The 22,014-nt window shown below is 36.7% G+C and overlaps 1 protein-coding gene and 1 long non-coding RNA gene across 2 annotated transcripts; one reads left to right on the top strand and one right to left on the bottom strand.

Annotated features, from left to right (window-relative positions):
- Positions 1-1,078: 1,078 nt before the first annotated feature.
- Positions 1,079-2,785, bottom strand: LOC133304884 (uncharacterized). Its single transcript, XR_009750688.1, has 3 exons — positions 2,499-2,785; positions 2,171-2,244; positions 1,079-1,452 (listed from the first exon to the last, which is right to left on the bottom strand). It is a non-coding gene; the product is annotated as an uncharacterized LOC133304884 (long non-coding RNA).
- A 1,943-nt stretch (positions 2,786-4,728) lies between these two features.
- On the top strand, positions 4,729-20,672 carry LOC133304887 (sodium/hydrogen exchanger 4). Its single transcript, XM_061504964.1, has 14 exons — positions 4,729-4,902; positions 5,660-5,778; positions 5,862-5,959; positions 6,065-6,124; positions 6,371-6,417; positions 6,505-6,699; positions 13,649-13,695; positions 13,847-13,913; positions 14,249-14,349; positions 14,428-14,529; positions 19,555-19,699; positions 19,802-19,864; positions 20,122-20,205; positions 20,388-20,672. The coding sequence occupies exons 1-14, from the start codon at positions 4,729-4,731 to the stop codon at positions 20,670-20,672; spliced, it is 1,587 nt and encodes a 528-aa protein (XP_061360948.1).
- The last annotated feature ends 1,342 nt before the right edge of the window (positions 20,673-22,014 follow it).

The following is a 22,014-nucleotide window of genomic DNA, read 5'->3' as shown; positions in this document are numbered from 1 at the left end:
TTAATGAAATAATCATCTTATGAGTGATTATAAGATTGTGATTGATGTTGGGACGGTATACGACACGCGATTGCAAAATGGCAAAGAGAGAACGAAAGAAAACGGAAACATGAAATTTATATGGATTTACCCAATATGAGCTACGGCATCAATATTTATAATATTCTTCTCACCCCATTCTTTATAGCACTTGGTTACATGTGGAATATATATAATTAGGCTTAGAAATTCTAAGTAATATGAAATGATAATAGTTTAGTTAGGGAATGGAAGCTGAGCACATAGAGATGAGAATATTTATTTGATTCTTTCCACTATCATTGTAACACCCCGTTCTAGAACCGGTTTGTTAACATCGCATTATGATATTAAGCGCAGTTACAATCACATTGGCTCAATTAAAAATTCGGATAAATTTTTCAATTTTTAAAACATACCGAACTTATAATACCCAATTGCGTGATCATAACCATATTACCTTGCGGAATCAGATAAACCAAGCTTAAGATCATGTTCTTATTCCATTTTTAAACCATTAATTTACTTCTTATTTATTTCACAACTTCTACTATATTGTAGATCTCTTCGTTAGCTTCGCGTGGGTTCAAACCGCGCTCAAATCGGAGCACTGTAGCCCAAGTTATGGGTTTTCTACGAAACGAGCGCGTGAATCCTGCTGATCCCGGCGCGACCGGCGCCAGATGTGGCGCGGCAGGCGCCAACGAAACAGATGCTCTCGATCCATATGGCGCTGGAGGCGCCAGGTGCGCCAGCTGGTGATCCCGGCACGTTTTGCGCCAACGACGGCGCGATTTGCGCTACGAAACAGAAGCTTCCAAGCACTATGGCGCGCGGTGCGCCAAGTTTGGCGCCAGGTGCGCCAAAGCTCTGAAGGTTTCACCAATTCTTAGTATTTTACCTCTAACTAGAGTTGTACTTGTCCAATTCACACAACATTGGTCTCTATGGAAATCTAAGAAAAATATCTACAACTTCCATACATACACCACGGTCCAAATCTATCATATAAATTCCTCTCCAAAATTGATTTAACGGAAATTGGGCAGCATAACCTTTGTTTTCTCAACGTTTCCCAATCTAACAGCTTAGCTCCTAATAGAAAATTCAGCTCAACATTTCCAATATTCATCATGCGTTCATAACCTTGAAGTAAATAACATTACACAAGTTTAATTACATAACGGGAAACTTAGCTACAAAAGGCTATGACCATCCCTTGGCTCTCATCAACAAAAGAGATATCCAAAGGCATGATCATAGGCTAAGTCCATCAAATATAACGAGATATACATACGTCAATGCTATCAATAATCAATCTTATACATGTAAATCTACAAAATAACATGTATGATCTCAAAACATCATTTTCTTCATGCATGATCTACTGCAAATAAGGCCACTTGCCATCAGAGGCTCCTGCAGCTTCCTTACCTGAAAGGGGGTCCCCATAACACGGGGTGAGATATACGAATATATCACAGTAAACCAGAGGTCCTTGGAGATCACTCCACCCTAAGGTTCACTTTCGATGTACACATAATCATAATAGTTTAACACATTCTTATCAGCAAGCATCACATGGACTTCCAAGAGAGATCCACTAAGGGCTGTTTCTCTTAGGCTCTTACCACATGGAGATCCACATAGGGCTGTTTCTAAGGGAAGTCCTTTCCTCAATCTATTCCAAGAGAGATCCTCAAAGGGCTGTTTCTCTTAGGCTCTTACCACATGGAGATCCACCTAGGGCTGTTTCCAAGGGAAGTCCTTTCCTCAATCTAGGAACCTCCAAGAGGGATCCACATAGGGTTGTTCTTCTTAGGCTCTAACCACATGGAGATCCACATAGGGCTGTTTCCAAGGGAAGTTCCTACCAATCATCCTCATCATAATACTATCACTCACAACCTCAATCACAATCCTCAACCATTACCTCATTCATAATTGCTACTTTTATAACCATTCCTCAATTACTCTTAAATCAAACATCAACCAATAATCATCAATCAATTATAACATGTATCAATGCATGAATTAATGCATGAGCATACAATTACTATCATAATTACATATCACATCTCATAAACCATTTCTCCTCCATGGAGTATGGTGGAACACTCAATGGGATCAACCACAAGGTCCAAAGATTTACCTTGCTCTTGAGCTTTCCTCAATTGCACACAACCACAAAGGTTGGTCACTCTACTTGGTCTTCTTGCCTCAATCCTATCAACACAAGGAATACAATCAATTGATGCTAATAATATCTTAACATTTAAGAGCATCCTTAATCTCAAGCATAATTTACTCAAATGACAATCTAAACTCATTTTCACCGTTTATTTATCATCACTAACAACATTTTCAAAGACACCAAGCCTCCATCACACTCAAACTCATAAAACCCCAAAATACACTTTTCATCATCATCAACCTCAAGAAACTTCCATGAATACAAGGTTGGAGAAGTGGAAACTTACCACAATAGGTCACACAACCATGCAATAGAAGCCTCCCAAGCTCCCATGGAGGTAGGAGCCATCAATCTCCTCAATTTCACCTAGGGTTCGAATTTTTGAAGGAGAATATCTCTCTCCACAATAACCCTCACTCAAAACTAAACTAGGATTATGGAAGAGGGGAAGATTTTGAGTGGTCTAGGCTTTGGAATCACTCCGATCGGTGGAGAATCGCCCTCTCACCCTCTTCCTCCCTTCTCCTTCCCTCCTTCCTCCTTCTCTCTCTTTTTCTTTCTTTTCTTCTTCCCTGGTGCAGGGTGTTGTGGGGAATGAACGGGGTAGGGGTTCTTTTTGGCTTTTAAGTCACTTAACTTAGTTAAGTGGCTTATGTGGGTATTGGTTCGTCTATCTATTCAACTCCATTAATTACCAAACTTTACCCAAAAGTCTGGAATATTATTCTAGGAGTATTAATATTTTTATTTTTATATTTTGGACACTTTTTCCAGTACCTATTTATACCCCTTAACTTTCACTGAGTACACTTTTTACCTCCAAAGTGACTCCAATTCGTTTAATTAAGTCTTATACTTAATTTTACTCACTAATACAGGCTTAATTACTTAATTAAAATTAATTAATTAAATACTTAAGTTTGGGGTATTATAATCATCCTTGTAAGGAATTTAAAATTTTAATTCTTGATTTGTCTCGAACAAAAATATCTCTCATGCAGGATATTTATAATTTATCCAAAAAAGAAAAATCCTAAACAATAACAATTATTCATAAGCTTAAACTCAAATTACTAAAAAGAGAAATAAAATAAAATAAACTGAAATCCCACAATAAAACCGATTTTTTTATTTATTTTTTTGGTGAACAAATACCAAACTTCACATTATTGTTATCTAATTATAAAGTATGAGTCATATCAACAATTAATGTATATCAAAAGCAATATAATATAACAAAATAATTTTTTAAGTAGTTAAAGTCAATACATGATTATAAATTTAAAAAATCTCCAAATTTTCTTTAGGCATGAGAAATAAAAATTTTTTGAAAGAGTACGTTAGAAGAGAACAAATTAATGTTAAATTACTTCTCTTTTAGTTTAAGACGAAAGTTTATATGACTTTGAAGGACAATCACCCATCCTATTATCCAAATCACTTTAGTTACAGTTTAGTTCATAAATTTTGTACATTAAATGTTAGACTTCATATATTTGAGAGAAAGAAAAAAAATATATTAACGCCCTGGGCCTTGTCAATGCATTTAAGAAAGGATCACATTCTTGTTTACCAAAAAAAAAAAAAGGATCACATCCTTTTTGACTTATTCCTTCTTTTTCTGGATCCAGTCATCTGTGCCATGCAACACTAGTTGTTTTGTAGTTTCTTTTCATCCACCCCGTTAAAAAAAAAAAAAAAAAAAAAAAAAATTGAAAATATCTATATATATAAATCACAACAATATTTTTCTAATTAGTTTCTGCCAAATCTAAGATTTATTTTATAAATAAGATTGCGAATAGTTGATATATATGATATACCAAGTCTAGTAACTTAATTTGACCATGCTCTGCCATAAAAAAAATGCTTTTCCATTTAAACTTATTTTTAAAATCTCAAAGTATTTTATCAAAAAATACAAAATTTAAATAACAAAGGGGAAAAAAGTGCGAAATGAGTAAATATCAACCTATATATACTTATAAGTATAAACCACTCCTTATTAAATATCGATTAATAAAACATAAAATAGGACAATTCTTAAATAAAACTTAATCTTTACATATTTACGAATGTGCCCTTTATGCCAAAATATCATCGCATATTTATCATAAAACAAAGCTGTCATACATATATATATGCTTATCAACTAGAATTTATCAGAAGATATGTTTTTGTTTTACAGAACATTCTTCAGAATTATTGGTTAAATCTTAATTGTGTCAGTGTGATAGGATCTTATGTTGATTGTGACTTGTGATAGTGACACGTTACCTTTGCATGCAGTGTCTAGTATGTGCCATTCCATGCTGTTACCGCTACATTGCCTATATCCGTGGCATGCTAGTTTCTGTTTTTGACTCTTTCAGTGCACTCAAATTCAGAACATTTGAATAACAACAACCTCTGTGTTTATGTTTGATTTTCATCACGGAGAGTTAGCTTTTTAGCTATAAAAATTACAAAGGTGGTGTTAGTACTGTAACTGTTAGAACTTAATTAAATAGAAAATAATGGTAACGGTGCCATTTGATATGATACCTGAGGTGGTGTGGAATGTGGCTCACGACCACCAACAGGTTGTGCCTATATCACTTTTCGTGGCTGTTCTTTGTCTCTGCTTGGTCATTGGTCACTTGCTTGAAGAAAATCGATGGGTTAATGAATCCATTGTTGCCATTCTAGTTGTAAGCCACAACCTCTCTCTATTTGAATCTTTTTTTCTTTGCAAAAATCCATCAGAAATAACTCTTGTTTGTGTTATGCATTTACTATCTTCTTGTTAGATAAAAATAGCATGAATGGTTGAAAACTTAGCTTATGTGATTTCATTGATTTATACCACATGATTTCATGGCAAAACAGTTACTTGGGTAAGTGAGGGTGGAAATTAAGATGAGTTTCAGGCCTTGTGATTGGTTTCTTTTCTCATTTCTTTCAAATATACCAAGATTTGCATGTCAAGGAAATGGCTTAGTAATCAAATGAATGTATATAAATTAAACTTCAAACAAGTCAATATTTGAGATGTCAATAAGAAAATAATGAAAAATGGGGTCTGTTCAAGTGAGGAACTGTTTTTGAGTATTACTGTGGTTTATTTTAATTGCATTTGTGGCTGATTTATAAAGAATTAGGAATTTTAATCAATTGTATATGATGATGCTGAAGTAACATATTGGTGATGAAGAAGTCCCTCTTCAAGCATGAAGGCCATCAGCACTTTGAGTTTCTATGTACATTTTGGCTTTTCAGAAATAGTTCTAACTAGAAAGAGTTCTTTTTCTCTTATTTTCTCCCCTTCCTTGCAAGTTGCAATTGAGTTATTATTTTCAAACAACCGTCCAATACTAATAAATTTTTTTATGAATAATTTTATACCCTTCATCTTTAGGCCTGGACTTAAATTGATATTATTAGTTCCTCTAACATATTCCTTGGTAGGGATGCATTGCTGGACTGGTACTCTTATTAATCACCAAGGGGAAGAGTTCTCACATCCTTACCTTTAATGAAGAACTATTCTTCATATATCTCCTTCCTCCCATTATATTCAATGCTGGGTAAAAGTTTCTGTCTTGTGTTAAACATGAAGCAGCTCTTGTGGTTCCAATAATTTTTAATGTTAAGTTATCCCTCCTAACAGATTTCAGGTGAAGAAGAAACAGTTCTTCCATAACTTTTTAACCATCATGCTGTATGGGGTGATTGGTGTTTTTATTTCAGCATCTGTTATTACTAGCGGTAATGATTAATCTCTCAGCTTTCCTTTTCTATGAAATTTATAGCACTATCACTATGGAAATTTACTTTGAGTTCACCTTAAGTCTTTGCATTTGGTTCACCTAGGCAGCTGGTGGTTGTTCCCCAAGTTGAACTTCCTTTGTCTGAATGCGCGAGATTACCTTGGTGAGATCATTGCATTATCTCAATATTACACAAAATGACTACTATATTTAAAATAATCAATAATTCTTAGAGAGGGATTAACTTATACTGATGTAAGTCTAAGAACTCTTACACATAAAAGTTCATATTGCTTGAAATGAAGAACGCAAGATTTTTTAGCCTTACAATATTGGTGTAAGTTGATCATTTCCCACAATCCATATATATCATATTTGGATGATAATTAGCTTATTTTATTTAATTCAGCTATAGGAGCAATTTTCTCATCAACAGACACAGTTTGTACATTGCAGGTTGGTTAGATTGGTAAATGGTTTTTCTTTCATGTAATTATGTCCACATGCTCTTATTGTCAACACTGCATCTGGAATCTGTTGTAGGTTCTCCATCAAGATGAAACTCCTTTACTGTACAGCCTAGTCTTTGGGGAAGGAGTTGTAAATGATGCAACATCAGTTGTTCTTTTCAATGCAGTGCAAAAGCTTGATGTTTCAAGACTTAGTGGCAGTAATGCACTCCGGGTTATTGGAGATTTCTTGTATCTATTCACAGCAAGCACTGGTCTCGGAGTCATAGTGAGTTTCATAATTGTGAAAATTGTGTGCAAAATTGATCCAATAACTTTTTCATGTGTTTAGATGACGTCATGGCTTTCTATAAATTCTCTAGTTAGTTGATGGTGTTTACTTTCACATGCATCTAGCTATATTACCTACCTGTCACATGGAGGAACATTACAAAGTTTTTGTCTTGTGTAACACCCTGTTCTAGAACCGGATTGTTATCATTGCGTACGACATTAAGCGCAGTTACAATCACATTGGTTCAATTAAAAAACCGGATAAATTTTTCCTTTTTAAACAAGCCGGATTTAAATAACCAAGTTCGTGATCATAACTATATATGCTTCGCGGAATAGTGGGACTAAACTTAATATTATATTCCCATTCTACTTGACAATACGTCGTTAAATGTCTTCATCTCTTTAATTATCAAATTAATTCTAAACTCCTTTTATGATTCCCATCTTCTACTATGTTATAGGATTTTTCATTAGCTACGCGTGGGTTCAAACCGCGCTCAAATCGGAGCACCGTAGCCAAAGTTATGCATTTTCTAAGAAAAGGGGTGCAAAATCTCCAGGACCCCGCGCCCGTAGCGTGGGATCCACGCCCAGAGCGTGGGAAAACAGAAAGTTGGCGCCCCCAGCGTGGGAGTGGCGCCCTCAGCGTGGATGCTACTGTCTGGTTCCGTAATTTGGCGCCCCAAGTGTAACACCCCGTTCTAGAACCGGTTTGTTAACATCGCATTATGATATTAAGCGCAGTTACAATCACATTGGCTCAATTAAAATCCAGATAAGTTTTTCTTTTTAAAACGACGCCGAATTTAAAATAGCCAATTGCGTGATCATAACCATATTACCTTGCGGAATCAGATAAACCAAGCTTAACATCATGTTCTTATTCCATTTTTAAACCATTAATTTTCTTCTTATTTATTTCCCAACTTCTACTATATTGTAGATCTCTTCGTTAGCTACGCGTGGTTTCAAACCGCTCCTCATTTGGAGCTCTGTAGCTCAAGTTATGACAATTTTACTAACTCAGGTGCATGCTGAAAAATTACGCGGGTAGGGCGCTTAAGCTCGCTCCAGGGCGCTTAAGCGCCCACAGACAGAGGGAATTTACATTTTTTAGCCACCAAGGGCGCTTAAGCTCGCTCCAGGGAGCTTAAGCGCGCTACCTGGGCGCTTAAGCCCCCATTTTGGGCGCTAAAGCCCCCATTTTGGGCGCTAAAGCCCCAGGCGGCAGAAAGCTTTTGGTCTTCACAGGTGCATCAGGGCGCTTAAGCCCCCTCATGGGCGCTTAAGCCCCCTGAGCAGGCTTAAGCCTCCATTTGCAGGCTTAAGCCCCCTCTTCTGGGCAATTTCCTATACTCATATTTTTCATGCATCTTTCTTGGGGAATCAATCCTACACATTTTACAACCTATTTAACAAGCTTGTGATATCCCTATATCATTGCTTAACTCTCATCCTCTCATCATTGATTTAACAGAAATTGGGCAGCATAACCTTTGTTTTCTCAACGTTTCCCAACTTAGCACAAGGTACCTAATTGACTTTCCAGCTCAACATATCCAATACATAAAAATACATTCATGCATTTAACTTACAGTAATCATCATACACAAATATCTTCATTACTTACAATATTACATCATGTCTTAATTACAAATCTCATATACATGCCAAAGGACTTAGCTACAAAATGAACATGATCAAAGCAAGTAACCATGTATCAGATACCCATTACTACTACAATGATCATGCACTAAGTCCTCCAAAATACATCATGTGGCATCAAAATATACATATAGCAATGCTAAATGGCATGCAACTCAACATGTCCAGCTATCAGGTACAGTCTACTCAAGCTTCTTGCCTCGATCAACCTCACCTCTATCAGTACCTGAAATGATGCCCCACAACACGGGGTGAGATATACGAATATATCACAGTAAACCAGAGGTCCTTGGAGATCACTCCACCCTAAGGTTCACTTTGATGTACACATAATCATAATAGCTTAACACATTCTTATCAGCAAGCATCACATGGACTTCCAAGAGAGATCCACTAAGGGCTGTTTCTCTTAGGCTCTTACCACATGGAGATCCACATAGGGCTGTTTCCAAGGGAAGTCCTTTCCTCAATCTAGGAACCTCAATCCACATATGTTCCTCTTAGGCTCTAACCACATGGAGATCCACATAGAAGGGAAGTCCTTTCCTCAATCTAGGAACCTCCAAGAGGGATCCACATGGGCTGTTCCTCTTAGGCTCTAACCACATGGAGATCCACATAGGGCTGTTTCCAAGGGAAGTCCTTTCCTCAATCTAGGAACCTCCAAGAGGGATCCACATAGGGCTGTTCCTCTTAGGCTCTAACCACATGGAGATCCACATAGGGCTGTTTCCAAGGGAAGTTCCTACCAATCATCCTCATCATAATACTATCACTCATAACCTCAATCACAATCCTCAACCATTACCTCATTCATTATTGCTACTTCTATAATCATTCCTCAATTACTCTTAAACAATCAAACATCAACCAATAATCATCAATCAATCATAACATGTATCAATGCATGAATCAATGCATGAGCATACAATCACTATCATAATTACATATCACATCTCATAAACCATTTCTCCTCAACGGAGTATGGTGGAACACTCAATGGGATCAACCACAAGGTCCAAAGGTTTACCTTGCTCTTTGAGCTTTCCTCAATTGCACACAACCCCAAGGGTTGGTCACTCCACTTGGTCCTCTTGCCTCAATCCTATCAACACAAGGAATACAATCAAACAATGCTAACAATGCAAGGAAATCCATAGTTCCAAGCCTAGATTTCTCCAAACATCAAAGCATACTAAAATAACACTATAAACTCATTTCTACCGATTAAATGTCATTCCTAGCATTTTTCACAACATACTCTAAGCCTCATTTTTCCTTGAACATAGCCAATCTACTCAACATTTCATAAAAACCCTAAAACACTATTCATTAAACCCTAACCATGAAATTTTCCAAGAAAACAAGGTTCAAGGGTTAGAATCTTACCACCAATGGTCACACAACCAAGGATTGATGGCTCCTCAAGCTTCAATGGAGGTTGAAACCCCCAAAACCCCAAAATCTCACAAAGGGCCGAATTTTTGAGGGGCAATATCCCTCTCCACAATGCTCCCCACTCAAAACTAAGCTTGGATTATGAAAGAGGAGAAGATTTAGAGTGGTTTAGGCTTTGGAATCATCCAATTTGGTTGAGGGATGATGGTTCTTTGGATTTCTCCATTTCTCCCTTTCTCTCTTCCTTCTCTCTTCTTTCCTCTCTTCTTTCCCTTCTTTTTTTCTTCTCTGGAGCACGACGGGAAAATGGGGGAGAATGGGGCTTCTGTTTGTGTTTTTAAGTCACTTACTAGTTAAGTGGCTTATGTGGGTATTGGTTCATCTATCTATTCAACTCCATTAGTTACCAAACTTTACCCAAAAGTCTGGAATATTATTCTAGGAATATTTCCACTTTTATTTTTATATTTTGGGCACTTTCACCAGTACCCATTTATACCCCTTAATTTTCACTGAGTACACTTTTTAACTCCAAGTGACCCAGATTCATTAATTAAGCCTTATACTTAATTTTAGTCACTAAAACATGCTTAATTATTTAATTAAAATTAATCAATTAAATGCTTAAGTTTGGGGTATTATACCAAGCGTGAATCTGGCGCCCTAGGCGCCATCCACAGGTCTGGGTGACCCAAAACAAGGTCATTTAACCTACCTATGGTTTTCCACTCATAACTTGAGCTATACTCACTCAAATTACATCATTTTGGTCTCTATGGAAAGCTAAGAGAAATGTCTACAACTTCCATAGAGACATCAAAGTCCAATTCCATCACATTGGGTATGAAAATTGGTCAACCGGACATGATGTCTTTGTTTTCTCAACATTTCCCAATTTAGCACTAGGTACCTAATTTAGTTTCCAGTTCAACAATCCAATACTTAATGAACATACATATAATAAACTTAAAGTACTCATCAATTACAAATCATGTTCATTACAATTCATGGAACTTAGCTTACAAAACGCTATGATCACTCCCTTGGCTCCCATCAACAAAGAGATATCCAAAGGCATGAGCATAGGCTAAGTCCATTCCAAATAAACAGAAAATACATCTATTAATTGTCTATTAACTACAATCCTATACATGTGAGCTACAAAATAACATGTATAATATCAAAATACAAGATCCTCATGCATCACTACTAATCCAAGTATGGCCACTTGTCACTGGTGGCTCCTGCAGCATCCTTACCTGAAAGGAGGTCCCCATAACACAGGGTAAGATATACGAATATATTCAGTAAACCAGGGGTCCTTGGAGCATCTCTCCACCCCACAGTTCCATATTAGTGTAATAGCAATAACAATAATAATGCAGTAAATACATATCCATGCAAAGTGCAATAACATCTCCAGGAGAAATCCCTCGAGCTCTCAAGCTGTCCTAAGGAAACTCAGATGCAAATAGTCCTACTGGCAAGTATGATTTACGCATCGTCATGCAACATACCAACATAGGGAAACACCATCCTATGCCACACCAAATGCATACACATACGTATAACAAAGCATTACACTATTTCATTACATTTATATACACTATCAACAATCACTACCCTTTCAGGGCTTGGTGGAACAATAAAGGGAATTACACCCAAGGTCCAAAGGCTTACCTCAAGCTTTAGTCAACCTTTGTTCCCACCAACAGGTTCCACAATCAATCAACTTTGGTTTCAAGCTATGGTTTACACAGCACACACCTACATCAAGGTGTAATGCAATTCAACACATTGCATCAATAATACTTCATTACTATCAACTACTTATACAAGTCATCAACCACAAGGTATGAACTTACCTAGTTCAAGGAGCTAATCCAACTTCATTCCTTGCTCCAATGGTTGGTCTATCACGGTTTGTCCGATTGCCTCGATCCTAACCACCATATAGGCACAATCAATAACCAATCAACCACACCATAACTCAACATTGCGAGAATACTCATCAACAAGCATTTAATCTTGCAATTTTCAAAGTATAGTCATATAACTATCTAAACTCATTTTCACCGATTAAATGTCATTCTTAGCATTTTTCATAACATACACTAAGCTCCATTTTTCCTAGAACATAGCTAATTTAATCACAATTTATAAAAAACCCCAATTCACTATTCATAAACCCTAAACTCATGCAAATCTCCAAGAATCATGTGAAAGAGAGTGGAAACTTACCACCAATGATCACACAATAGAGGAATGAGCGTTCATCAAGCTTCCATGAAGGTAGAAACTCCCAAAACCCCACACTTCTCAAAAGGGGCGAATCTTTGGGGGCCAATATCTCTCTCCACAAGGACTCCCACTCAAAACCAAGCTAGGATTATGAAAGAGGAGAAGATTCTAGGTGGTTTAGGCTTTTGAATCACTCCAATCGGTTAAGATTTGCTCGGGTTCTCTCTCCCTCTCCCTCTCTTCTTCTTCGTTTTCTTCTTCTTCCTTCCTTTCTCTGGCTGTTCGACGGGCAAGGGGTGGGAAATGGGTTCCTTTTTGTGTTTTATGACTTAACATAGGTTAAGTGGAATCAAATGGGTATTAGTCCATCTATCTATTTAACTCCAATAATTACCACACTTCACCCAAAAGTCTAGAATATTATTCTAGGAATATTTTTATTTTTATTTTTATATTTTGGGCACTTTTGGCTGTACCCATTTATTTCCCTTAATTTTTACTGAGTACACTTTTTAACTCAGAATTGACCCCATCTCACTTAATTAAGACTTATACTTAATTTTACTCACTAAAACATGCTTAATTATTTAATTACATGTAATTTACTAATTAATTAGGTTAGGGCTATTATATCTTGCCTCTCTCGTAGTTTGTCCCTGGGAATTCACATTTGGTTCAAAACATAATTTGCATTTTCAACTTGGGTTTTTATTATGGAATTCAGTTGCTTAAATGGAATAATATCAATTTTGAAAGTTTCTTTCTGACAAAAAGAGAAATTTTATTAGAGAAAAGATAAGAAAAGTACAATGCGGATGCTGATACGGTATACTCCAAAACATAAGACCAAAAACAAATAGAGAAAAACATGAAGAAACTAAGATTTCACCAAGGCTACTAATCTCTCCAAGTACCATATATGGCAGACCCCAAGAAGCATCCATTGGTACAACACCAGCGAAAAGCTAAGAGCATAATCCTTTCATCACAATGCAGATTTAGTGGCAAGGAGGCTCCTTTAAAGATATGTGTGTTCTTTTCCAACCAAATGCACCAAAACTTGCAAAATTGCACACTGCCACAGAATTCTTGGTCTCCTTGTTTTCACCGAAATCTTTGAAGCGAACCAAAAAACTGCTAAAGGCAGAATGAAACACCTAAAATCTGAAATGGTTTACCCTCACCATGCAATAAAAAGTGTTGCAAGCTGTTTCCAAGCTTGACTTGCACATAACTCACATGTTAGGGGATATGGCCTGAGACTGAGAATCCTGAGTCTGTAACAAGCCATTTTTGTGTAACCTGTTAAGCACCATCAAAAGAAATGACTTTAAGAAGATCATTGGATTTCTAAAAGGGTTGTCAAACTGGGAATTGTGGAGGTTGGAGAAATAAGTATGAAACTGAAGAAGGAATTTGCAAGAAAATGCTCCAAAAGAATCCAAAGTCCAAAGTCTCTTATTGGGATTCGTAGAAAGGTAGAAGAATAAAGTAAAAGCAAGGTGGTTTGAAAATGTATGTCTTAATTTCAAACTAACTTTTAAACATTGTTATTAGTGCAAAGGACTGGATAGACCATCTTGTTTTTCCTTTCCTGTCATTTCTTTAAATAAATAAATAAATGCATATTTATGCAGGCTGGACTTCTCACAGCATATATCTTGAGAGCTTTGAGCATTGGAAAGTATGTATTATTCTCTAAAATTCTCCAAAATGGTATTTTCATCATGGTCTGAAGTTGGTATATCTTTAATAATTGCATTCCAGATTCAAGAGTTAAAGGAGGCGAAATTTTGTGCTTACGTTAATAAATTTTCCTGTGCATATGCCTGCAGACATTCAAGTGTTCGTGAAATTGCATTGATGATCTTAATGGCATACTTATCCTATACGTTGTCAGAGGTATTGGAAGCTCACATATTTTGTCTACTATTGATTTGGCATTAGTTGCAAGGCTAGAACTAAATGGATTTGGGTTCAGTTAAAATGTTGGTAGCTAAGTTTGGAGATTTGGACTTTATTAAGTTTTCTTATACTTTCCTCTTCATTCTTTATTTTTTTTAATTTTCTATCTCTCACACTATCTTTGAGAGGGGAGGGAGGGGTGCAAGCAGGGGACTTGTAACATTGTAGCATATTATAAAGATTTTATGACAAACTATTTTTGTCTGCAGATGAACTAAAGTAGGAGTAACAAGTTTTTTTTTAATCCATCTTAACTCAAATGTCTTATGCAGCTACTCGAACTTAGTGGAATACTCACTGTTTTCTTTTGTGGAATACTAATGTCACATTATGCATGGCATAATGTGACTGAAACTTCAAGAATCACAACCAGGTATTGATTAATCCATTGAAGATTTCAGTACTTTCCAAACTCAAGCCTGAGATTTCTGATTTGGTTTCTCTTCTCCAGGCATGTGTTTGCAACAATGTCATTTATTGCAGAAACCTTCATATTTCTTTATGTGGGCATGGATGCCCTAGACATTGAAAAGTGGAAGATGAACAAACTAAGGTGCTAATCCTTTCTATAGCTCTAAACAGTTATATTTTATTAAGAGTTTTCTAGGGACTAATGCATCACACACTGATGTCGCGTTATATATTGTTGAGAAATATAGTCCCACGTTGGTTGTATGGGCAACTAATGTGAGGTTTATAAGGCCTTGGGCACTCCCACCCTTAGAGCTAGCTTTTGGGGTGGTGACCTCAAGGTTCTTAACATGGTATCAGAGCTTTCGAAATCTCACCGCCTCCCACTTTCTTTGTATAGGTGGGCTTGTATGTTGTCCACCCTTTAAGCCCAGTGGGCTCTCGTGTGAGGGAGCGTGTTGAGAAATATAGTCCCACATTGATTATATGAGCAACTAATGTGAGATTTATAAGGCCTTAGGCACTCCCACCCTTAGAGCTAATTTTTGGGGTGGTGACCTCAAGGTTCTTAACATATATGTTCTAACTTCTAACGCATATGCTGATATTTTACATGTACAAGTTTACTGATTTCATAGTGCCACCACCTACATAGATAAGTCAATGTGTCTTCAACATCAGTTTCAACAATGTCAAACATATTTATAGGATTATGACATAACTAAATTGATTATGATCAAGAAAACATCATATTTAATGATAAAGTATGATCTGCTTCAGATAGTGAAACAGTAAGTAATAATTGGATTAATACACAAAACTACATGCTAGCTACCTCCTATTCTTCTACTTAAATTTTTTTTCAGATGACACACAAGATCTTAAATACCTGTCATTTTATTTTTCTCTTTTGTTTAACTATGTTCTTTAGATTTGCATTATCTGCGAATTAGACTTAACTATGTTTAAGGAATTGTTGTAAATAATAATTATTTAGTTATTATTTAGTCATTTATTTGTTGTATTGGGCCAAACCCATTAGGTTAAAATTAGGTCAAATATTCTCTATAAATAGAGAACCCTTTGTACAGATTATTTACAATTCTATAATATATTAGAATACCCTTTTTCAAGTTAGTATCAGAGCTCTCGATCTGAGGGCTTTGCTTCCGCACATATTATCTTCTTTTTTAACAAAACTCTAATTTCTTTGCCTCTTGCCACCATCAGCCGCCACCGGAAAATTTTTCTGGGGACCTTTTGGACCAAGGGGACCATTGTTGACCTTATTTTTCCTCCGATCTATCATTCTACGCACTGTTCCTCTGCCACAAACGACCGAAACACCTCCGACCGCCTCCAATCAGATCTGTCTTCACCGTTTGGACCGGACCACCACCATTCTTCTCGTCTTCTTGTCTTCTGTCTGGATTTGTAATTATTTTTTTGATCAGAGGTCATTTGATATTCTGTTTGGTTGATTTTATCGCTGGTTGTTAACTTTTTTTGTTAAAGAATGGCCGAGCATGATAGTTCTTCGATCTTATCTGGTAAGAGCACACGTTCTATATCTCTTCTTGCTTCTTGCACTGATTTTAAAACCTCATGGATTTTGGATTCTGGTGCAACTGATCATATGGCTTGTCGTACTGAGTTGTTTTGTTCTTATCATCCTACTGTTGGTAGTCATACTATATCTGTAGCTGATGGATCCCATAAATCAGTTATTGATTCTGGTAACATTCAAATTCAACCTTCCTTGTTTCTTAAAAATGTTCTTTATGTTCCTCAGCTTTCTACTAATCTTATCTCCACTCAAAAACTTACAACTGATTTGAATTGTTCTATCACATTTTTTCCTTCTCATTGTCTTATTCAGGATCTTACCACGAAGAAGACAATTGGAGTTGCTAATGAACAGGATGGGTTGTATCATCTCCTTCCAGACCATGCTAGCAAAAATCAGTTATTAATGACACGTCATCCTTCTACTGCAGAGTCTATGATTTGGCTCCATCACAAGCGTCTCGGGCATCCACCATTTAGTCTTTTGAAGTCTATGTTCCCCTCTCTGTTTCTCAATAAGTCGGTTGAGACCTTTCATTGTGATGTTTGTGAATTTGCAAAACACCATCGAGTGTCATTTCCTTCTAGCACTATTAAAAGCAGGGAACCTTTTTCTCTTATCCATTCTGATGTTTGGGGCCCTTCTAAAGTGCACAGTGTTTCAGGTGCAAGGTGGTTTGTTTCTTTTATTGACGATTGTACTCGGATAACATGGATATACTTGATGAAAGACAAGTCTGAAGTACCAGAGATATTTATTCGGTTTCATCACATGGTTGAGACTCAGTTTGGTAAGGGTATTAAAAGACTCAGATCTGATAATGGTACTGAGTACGTCAATCAATGCCTGTCACAATTCATTTCAGACAGAGGTATGATTCATGAGCTCACATGTGTTGATACCCCTCAACAAAACGGGGTTGCTGAAAGGAAAAATCGTCACCTTCTTGAAGTTGCTAGAGCACTACTTTTCCAGACATCTGGTCCTAGTTCTTATTGGGGAGAAGCAGTATTAGCTGCAACTTTTTTGATCAACCGTTTACCTTCACGGGTCCTTAACAATATCAGTCCTATTCATTCCATGACTTCCTTCTTTCCTTCTGTTCCCATATTGCAGAGCCTTCCACCAAGAGTGTTTGGATGTGTTGCCTTTGTCCATGTTCATAAACAACATCGGAGTAAGTTGGATCCTAGGGCTCTTAAGTGTGTCTTCCTTGGTTATAACCCTTATAAAAAAGGGTACAAGTGTTATCATCCACCAAGTCAGAAATGTTTTGTTTCTATGGATGTCACTTTTCAAGAATCTGAATCTTATTTCCTGGGTCCTCATCGTCAGGGGGAGAATAGTTCTTCAGAAGACTCGTCCCCTTCCTTCTTTGAGTCTGGATCAATCTTCTCTCTTCCTAGTGTGTCTGCTCCTGGTGGGTCAGAACCTTCAAATACACCTGAGATACAACCCATACTGTCTCACCAGCAACCTCAATCGTCTGAACCACTGGTAAGTCCTGAATCTCCTATTTCTTCTGAGTCTCCTGAATCTCCTGTTTCTGATTCTAATATTATTTCCTCTCATGATTTGTCTATTTCTTCTGATATCTCTAATGACATACCCATTGCTTCTACTTCTGATGACTTACCTATTGCTCTTAGAAAAGGAAAAAGATCTTGTCACAAGAAAACTTGTTCCTCTTGTACTCAATACCTTATCTCCCACTTTGTTTCCTCTGCTAATCTTTCTGTGCAGCACAAAAGCTTTGTTTCAGCACTAGATTCTATTGCAATCCCAAAATCAGTACATGAAGCCTTGAAAGATAGGAATTGGGATCAAGCCATGCAAGAGGAGATGAATGCTTTGGAGAAAAATAAAACATGGGAGGTTATTGATAGACCCAACGGAAAGAAAGCAGTAGGGTGCAGATGGGTTTATGCCCTGAAATATAATTCTGATGGCACTCTTGAGAGATATAAGGCTCGATTAGTGGCCAAAGGTTACACTCAAACCTATGGCATTGATTATGAAGAAACCTTTGCTCCAGTTGCAAAGATGAATACAGTGAGAATCTTGTTATCCCTTGCTGCCCATTACAATTGGGATATAAATCAATTTGATGTGAAAAATGCTTTCCTCAATGGTGAGTTAGAAGAAAAAGTCTACATGGAAATCCCGCCTGGTTTTGATTCTGTGAAGGGGAAAAATAAAGTTTGTAGATTAAAAGAGGCATTGTATGGATTGAAGCAGTCACCTCGTGCTTGGTTTGGAAGATTTATTAAGGTTATGATAACCTTAGGATACAGACAGAGCCAAGGAGATCACACTCTTTTCTTCAAGCACTCCCAAAATGGGAAGCTTACTGTGCTCCTTGTATATGTTGATGATATTATTATCACAGGTGATGATTTTGTGGAGAGACAGATTCTGCAAACACGGCTTGCCTCTGAGTTTGAAATCAAAGACCTTGGGAAACTGAGATATTTCCTAGGGATAGAAGTAGCTCATTAAAGCAAAGGAATTTTTATCAGCCAGAGGAAATATGTTCTTGATCTTCTCAAAGAAGCAGGAAAGCTCGGGTGTAAACCCTCTAATACTCCTATTGAGCGGAATCACAAGATGGGCTATGAAGAAGAGAGTCCTCCAGTTGATAAAGGACAATATCAACGGCCAGTTGGGAAATTGATATATCTGGCCCATACTAGACCAGACCTAGCTTATGTTGTTAGTGTTGTCAGTCAGTTTATGCACGATCCAAAAGAAAAACACATGCAGGCAGTAGAGAGAATTCTTCAGTATCTTAAAGGTACTCCTGGTAAAGGATTGTTATTCCGACGTGATGGCAATCTATCTTTAGAAGTCTACACAGATGCTGATTATGCTGGATCCGTGACTGACCGTCGTTCTACCACTGGTTATTGCATGTTTCTTTGCGGTAACTTGGTGACATGGAGAAGTAAGAAACAAGATTTGGTTTCCAGATCAAGTGCAGAAGCTGAATTTCGAGCTATGGCTCAAGGCATTTGTGAGTTACTGTGGCTGAAAATTGTACTTGATGATCTCAAAATAAAATGTGAGGGACCTATGAAGCTGCTATGTGATAATAAGTCCGCTATTTGTATAGCTCATAATCCAGTCCAACATGATCGGACTAAACATATTGAGGTTGACCGCCATTTCATCAAAGAGAAACTTGATAGCGGGTTGTTTACCACTCCATACATTCCCACTGGGCGTCAATTAGTTGATCTATTAACAAAGGGGCTTCCTTCAGACAGATTTCAAGAACTTACTAGCAAGCTGGGAATGATAAATATCTATTCCTCAGCTTGAGGGGGAGTGTTGTAAATAATAATTATTTAGTTATTATTTAGTCATTTATTTGTTGTATTGGGCCAAACCCATTAGGTTAAAATTAGGTCAAATATTCTCTATAAATAGAGAACCCTTTGTACAGATTATTTACAATTCTATAATATATTAGAATACCCTTTTTCAAGTGGAATCTTCTTAAGAATAACTTGTGATATAATGCAAGATATTATCAACTTGGTGTAATAGCCTTTGTTCCTTCTAATGAAGATTCTCTTGTCTACTTCTTCTTCACTGCAGCTTTGGAAATTTGATGGGAATTTACAGCACCTTAATCTTATTGATATTGCTTGGGCGGGCTGCTTTTGTTTTCCCTCTCTCTGCTTTCGCCAATTATATGAGTAGTCGCTCTGACCAAACATCATGTATCACATTCAAACATCAGGTTACTAATCATGTTTTATATGATATTCTCATGATGTTACTGTTAATGGAGAATATACTACGTAATTATTTATTGGTTTCTTAATTTCGGTGAACCATCTAGATAATCATTTGGTGGGCTGGACTAATGAGGGGAGCAGTCTCCATTGCTCTAGCTTTCAAACAGGTATATGTATGATATTTAAATTTCTAGACATTATAATTAGAAAGAATTTTTGTTAAAAAATTATGACAGTAATCAAAATACTTCTAGAAAATAGTTTCTCAATCAAGTATCTTTTGTTGGAAATTTCTATGCCAACCCTGTAGAATTTACCATTGGATCATGTTTGTACATTCCTCCTACAGTTATGCAACAATCAATATTACTGGGGTACCTTAAGAAGGAGGTACTACTGAATTCCCCACTTTTTATTTGCGCAGTTCACATTTTCTGGGGTTGCTTCTGATCCAATTAATGCGACAATGATTACCAACACTATCATTGTTGTCCTTTTTAGCACACTGGTGAGTTTACACATTTCTCATATCTTGGAAGTAACAAATAGCAACTTAGAATAGTTCATGAGGTTCTATAAAAGATTAATATCCTTGTATTGTCTTCCAGTAGCTGCTATCATCCAGCTTTGGTCATTCTTACAATTTGGTCTAACATTTAAATAATTGATATAGCACCAATTTCATTGCAGGTATTTGGTTTTCTCACAAAACCACTTATTAGATATCTGCTTCCTAACAATGCAACAACGAAAAACATCAGCCATGAAGAATCAGGTCCATCAGTTGTGGACTTGAATCTACCTTTGCTATCCCTTGAGGAGTCAGCTGAAACCAACATTAGACGTGCAAAGGAAAGTTTGTCCATGTTAATAGAAAGTCCAGTGTACACTATACATTACTATTGGAGGAGATTTGATGATGCTTACTTGAGACCTATATTTGGGGGACCTCATGGTAACCAGTCACAGTGCTAGTAATACAGCAAATCATGGATATCTCAGTTATGCACTTGAAAGTTGGAACACAAATGATAACCAATATGAATCCAATTTTGAAGATGAGTTGAATCCAATTCGGTGCTTCTGTTTTGGATACTCAAGTTGGAACAGGAGAGTGAACTTACATGAAGATTTAAAGAAGTGTGTATTTTCCTAAAGTCATGAATGTTGCTGCAAGTTAGCAAGAGTGGAGTTTTGAGTTAATGCATGCCATGGAAAATTTCCCAGTTAACTAATACTACTTTTATTGGGTTAATTACATGAGCAAGTGGGATTATTTGTGCATAGTGTCTTATTTTGATTGTCACATTTTATTATGGCAGCTGCATCTCATACAATTTATATTGCCTTGAAAATGTGTTTTTAGATGCTTCTGTCCTAATCCATTTATTGCTTTGTGCATTGAATTGAGAAAATAAGAAACAAGCATTTTATTAGACAGATTGCAAATTGAAGTGGGAGGGGAGTGATATATGTCTTGATATTATTGTCAACATGGAGGAAAATGCATACAGATATCTTTGAATCGTAGTACATCAAATACCTTTGTAAAATCTACTACAGAGGAAACTGATACATCATAGATCTTACAGATACATAGGGAGAAAGCACAGATTAAAAATAAACTACTCATTTATTTGTGGGGCTGAGAATGCTGACTTAAAAGCTTCTCCAATACCAATGCATCATTTGAAGGCAACTTAAGACAAAGAGGATGCTTTTAATATATGTGATTCTCAAGAATGACTTCAAATCACTGCAAAATAAAGAAGATTGAGGCCACAAATTAAACACTATTTGTCAAATATAAATCTAAGTTGTATTTACATTCAAGGCATATATTCAGGCTCAAGAAGATTTACCTTTACATTCAGGTGGTGTTTTAAGACCACATCTACTAGGCAAGGCCAAAGCATTTATGGGGTTGATTCCAAGTGCAGGTAGAATAGACTTGTATCTACAAAGGCAAGGCAAATTGGCATGTCTAACAACTTCACAGCATTGTTCATTGGGTTTTGGAGGGTATTTCCCAGTAACTGCTGCATGGCATAAGTCTAGCTTAGCTGAATCTATGTCACATAATACAGAAGCTTTTACACCACTCAACAAGGCAATGAACAATGCTGCTACTAGCCACTGTGCCATACTCTCTTTAACCAGGTTGCTAAACAACTAGATCTAACCATTCTTTGCTTTTGCCTGAATAATGTTAATTTATAGTGGAGTTTAGAGTGTTGTTGGAATATTGTTTTGTGTTTGTTTCACTTGCTTTTAGGTGTGTCACGTGAATCCACTCTGTGGATGTTCACGGGATTGG

This window comes from Gastrolobium bilobum, unplaced genomic scaffold, assembly GCF_033153095.1.
Source record: "Gastrolobium bilobum isolate Gb01-03AN ecotype WA unplaced genomic scaffold, APGP_CSIRO_Gbil_v1 utg35275, whole genome shotgun sequence".
Taxonomy (NCBI): Eukaryota; Viridiplantae; Streptophyta; class Magnoliopsida; order Fabales; family Fabaceae; genus Gastrolobium; species Gastrolobium bilobum.
Note: the sequence above shows the minus strand (reverse complement) of the source record. Positions and strands in the feature narration are given on the sequence as shown.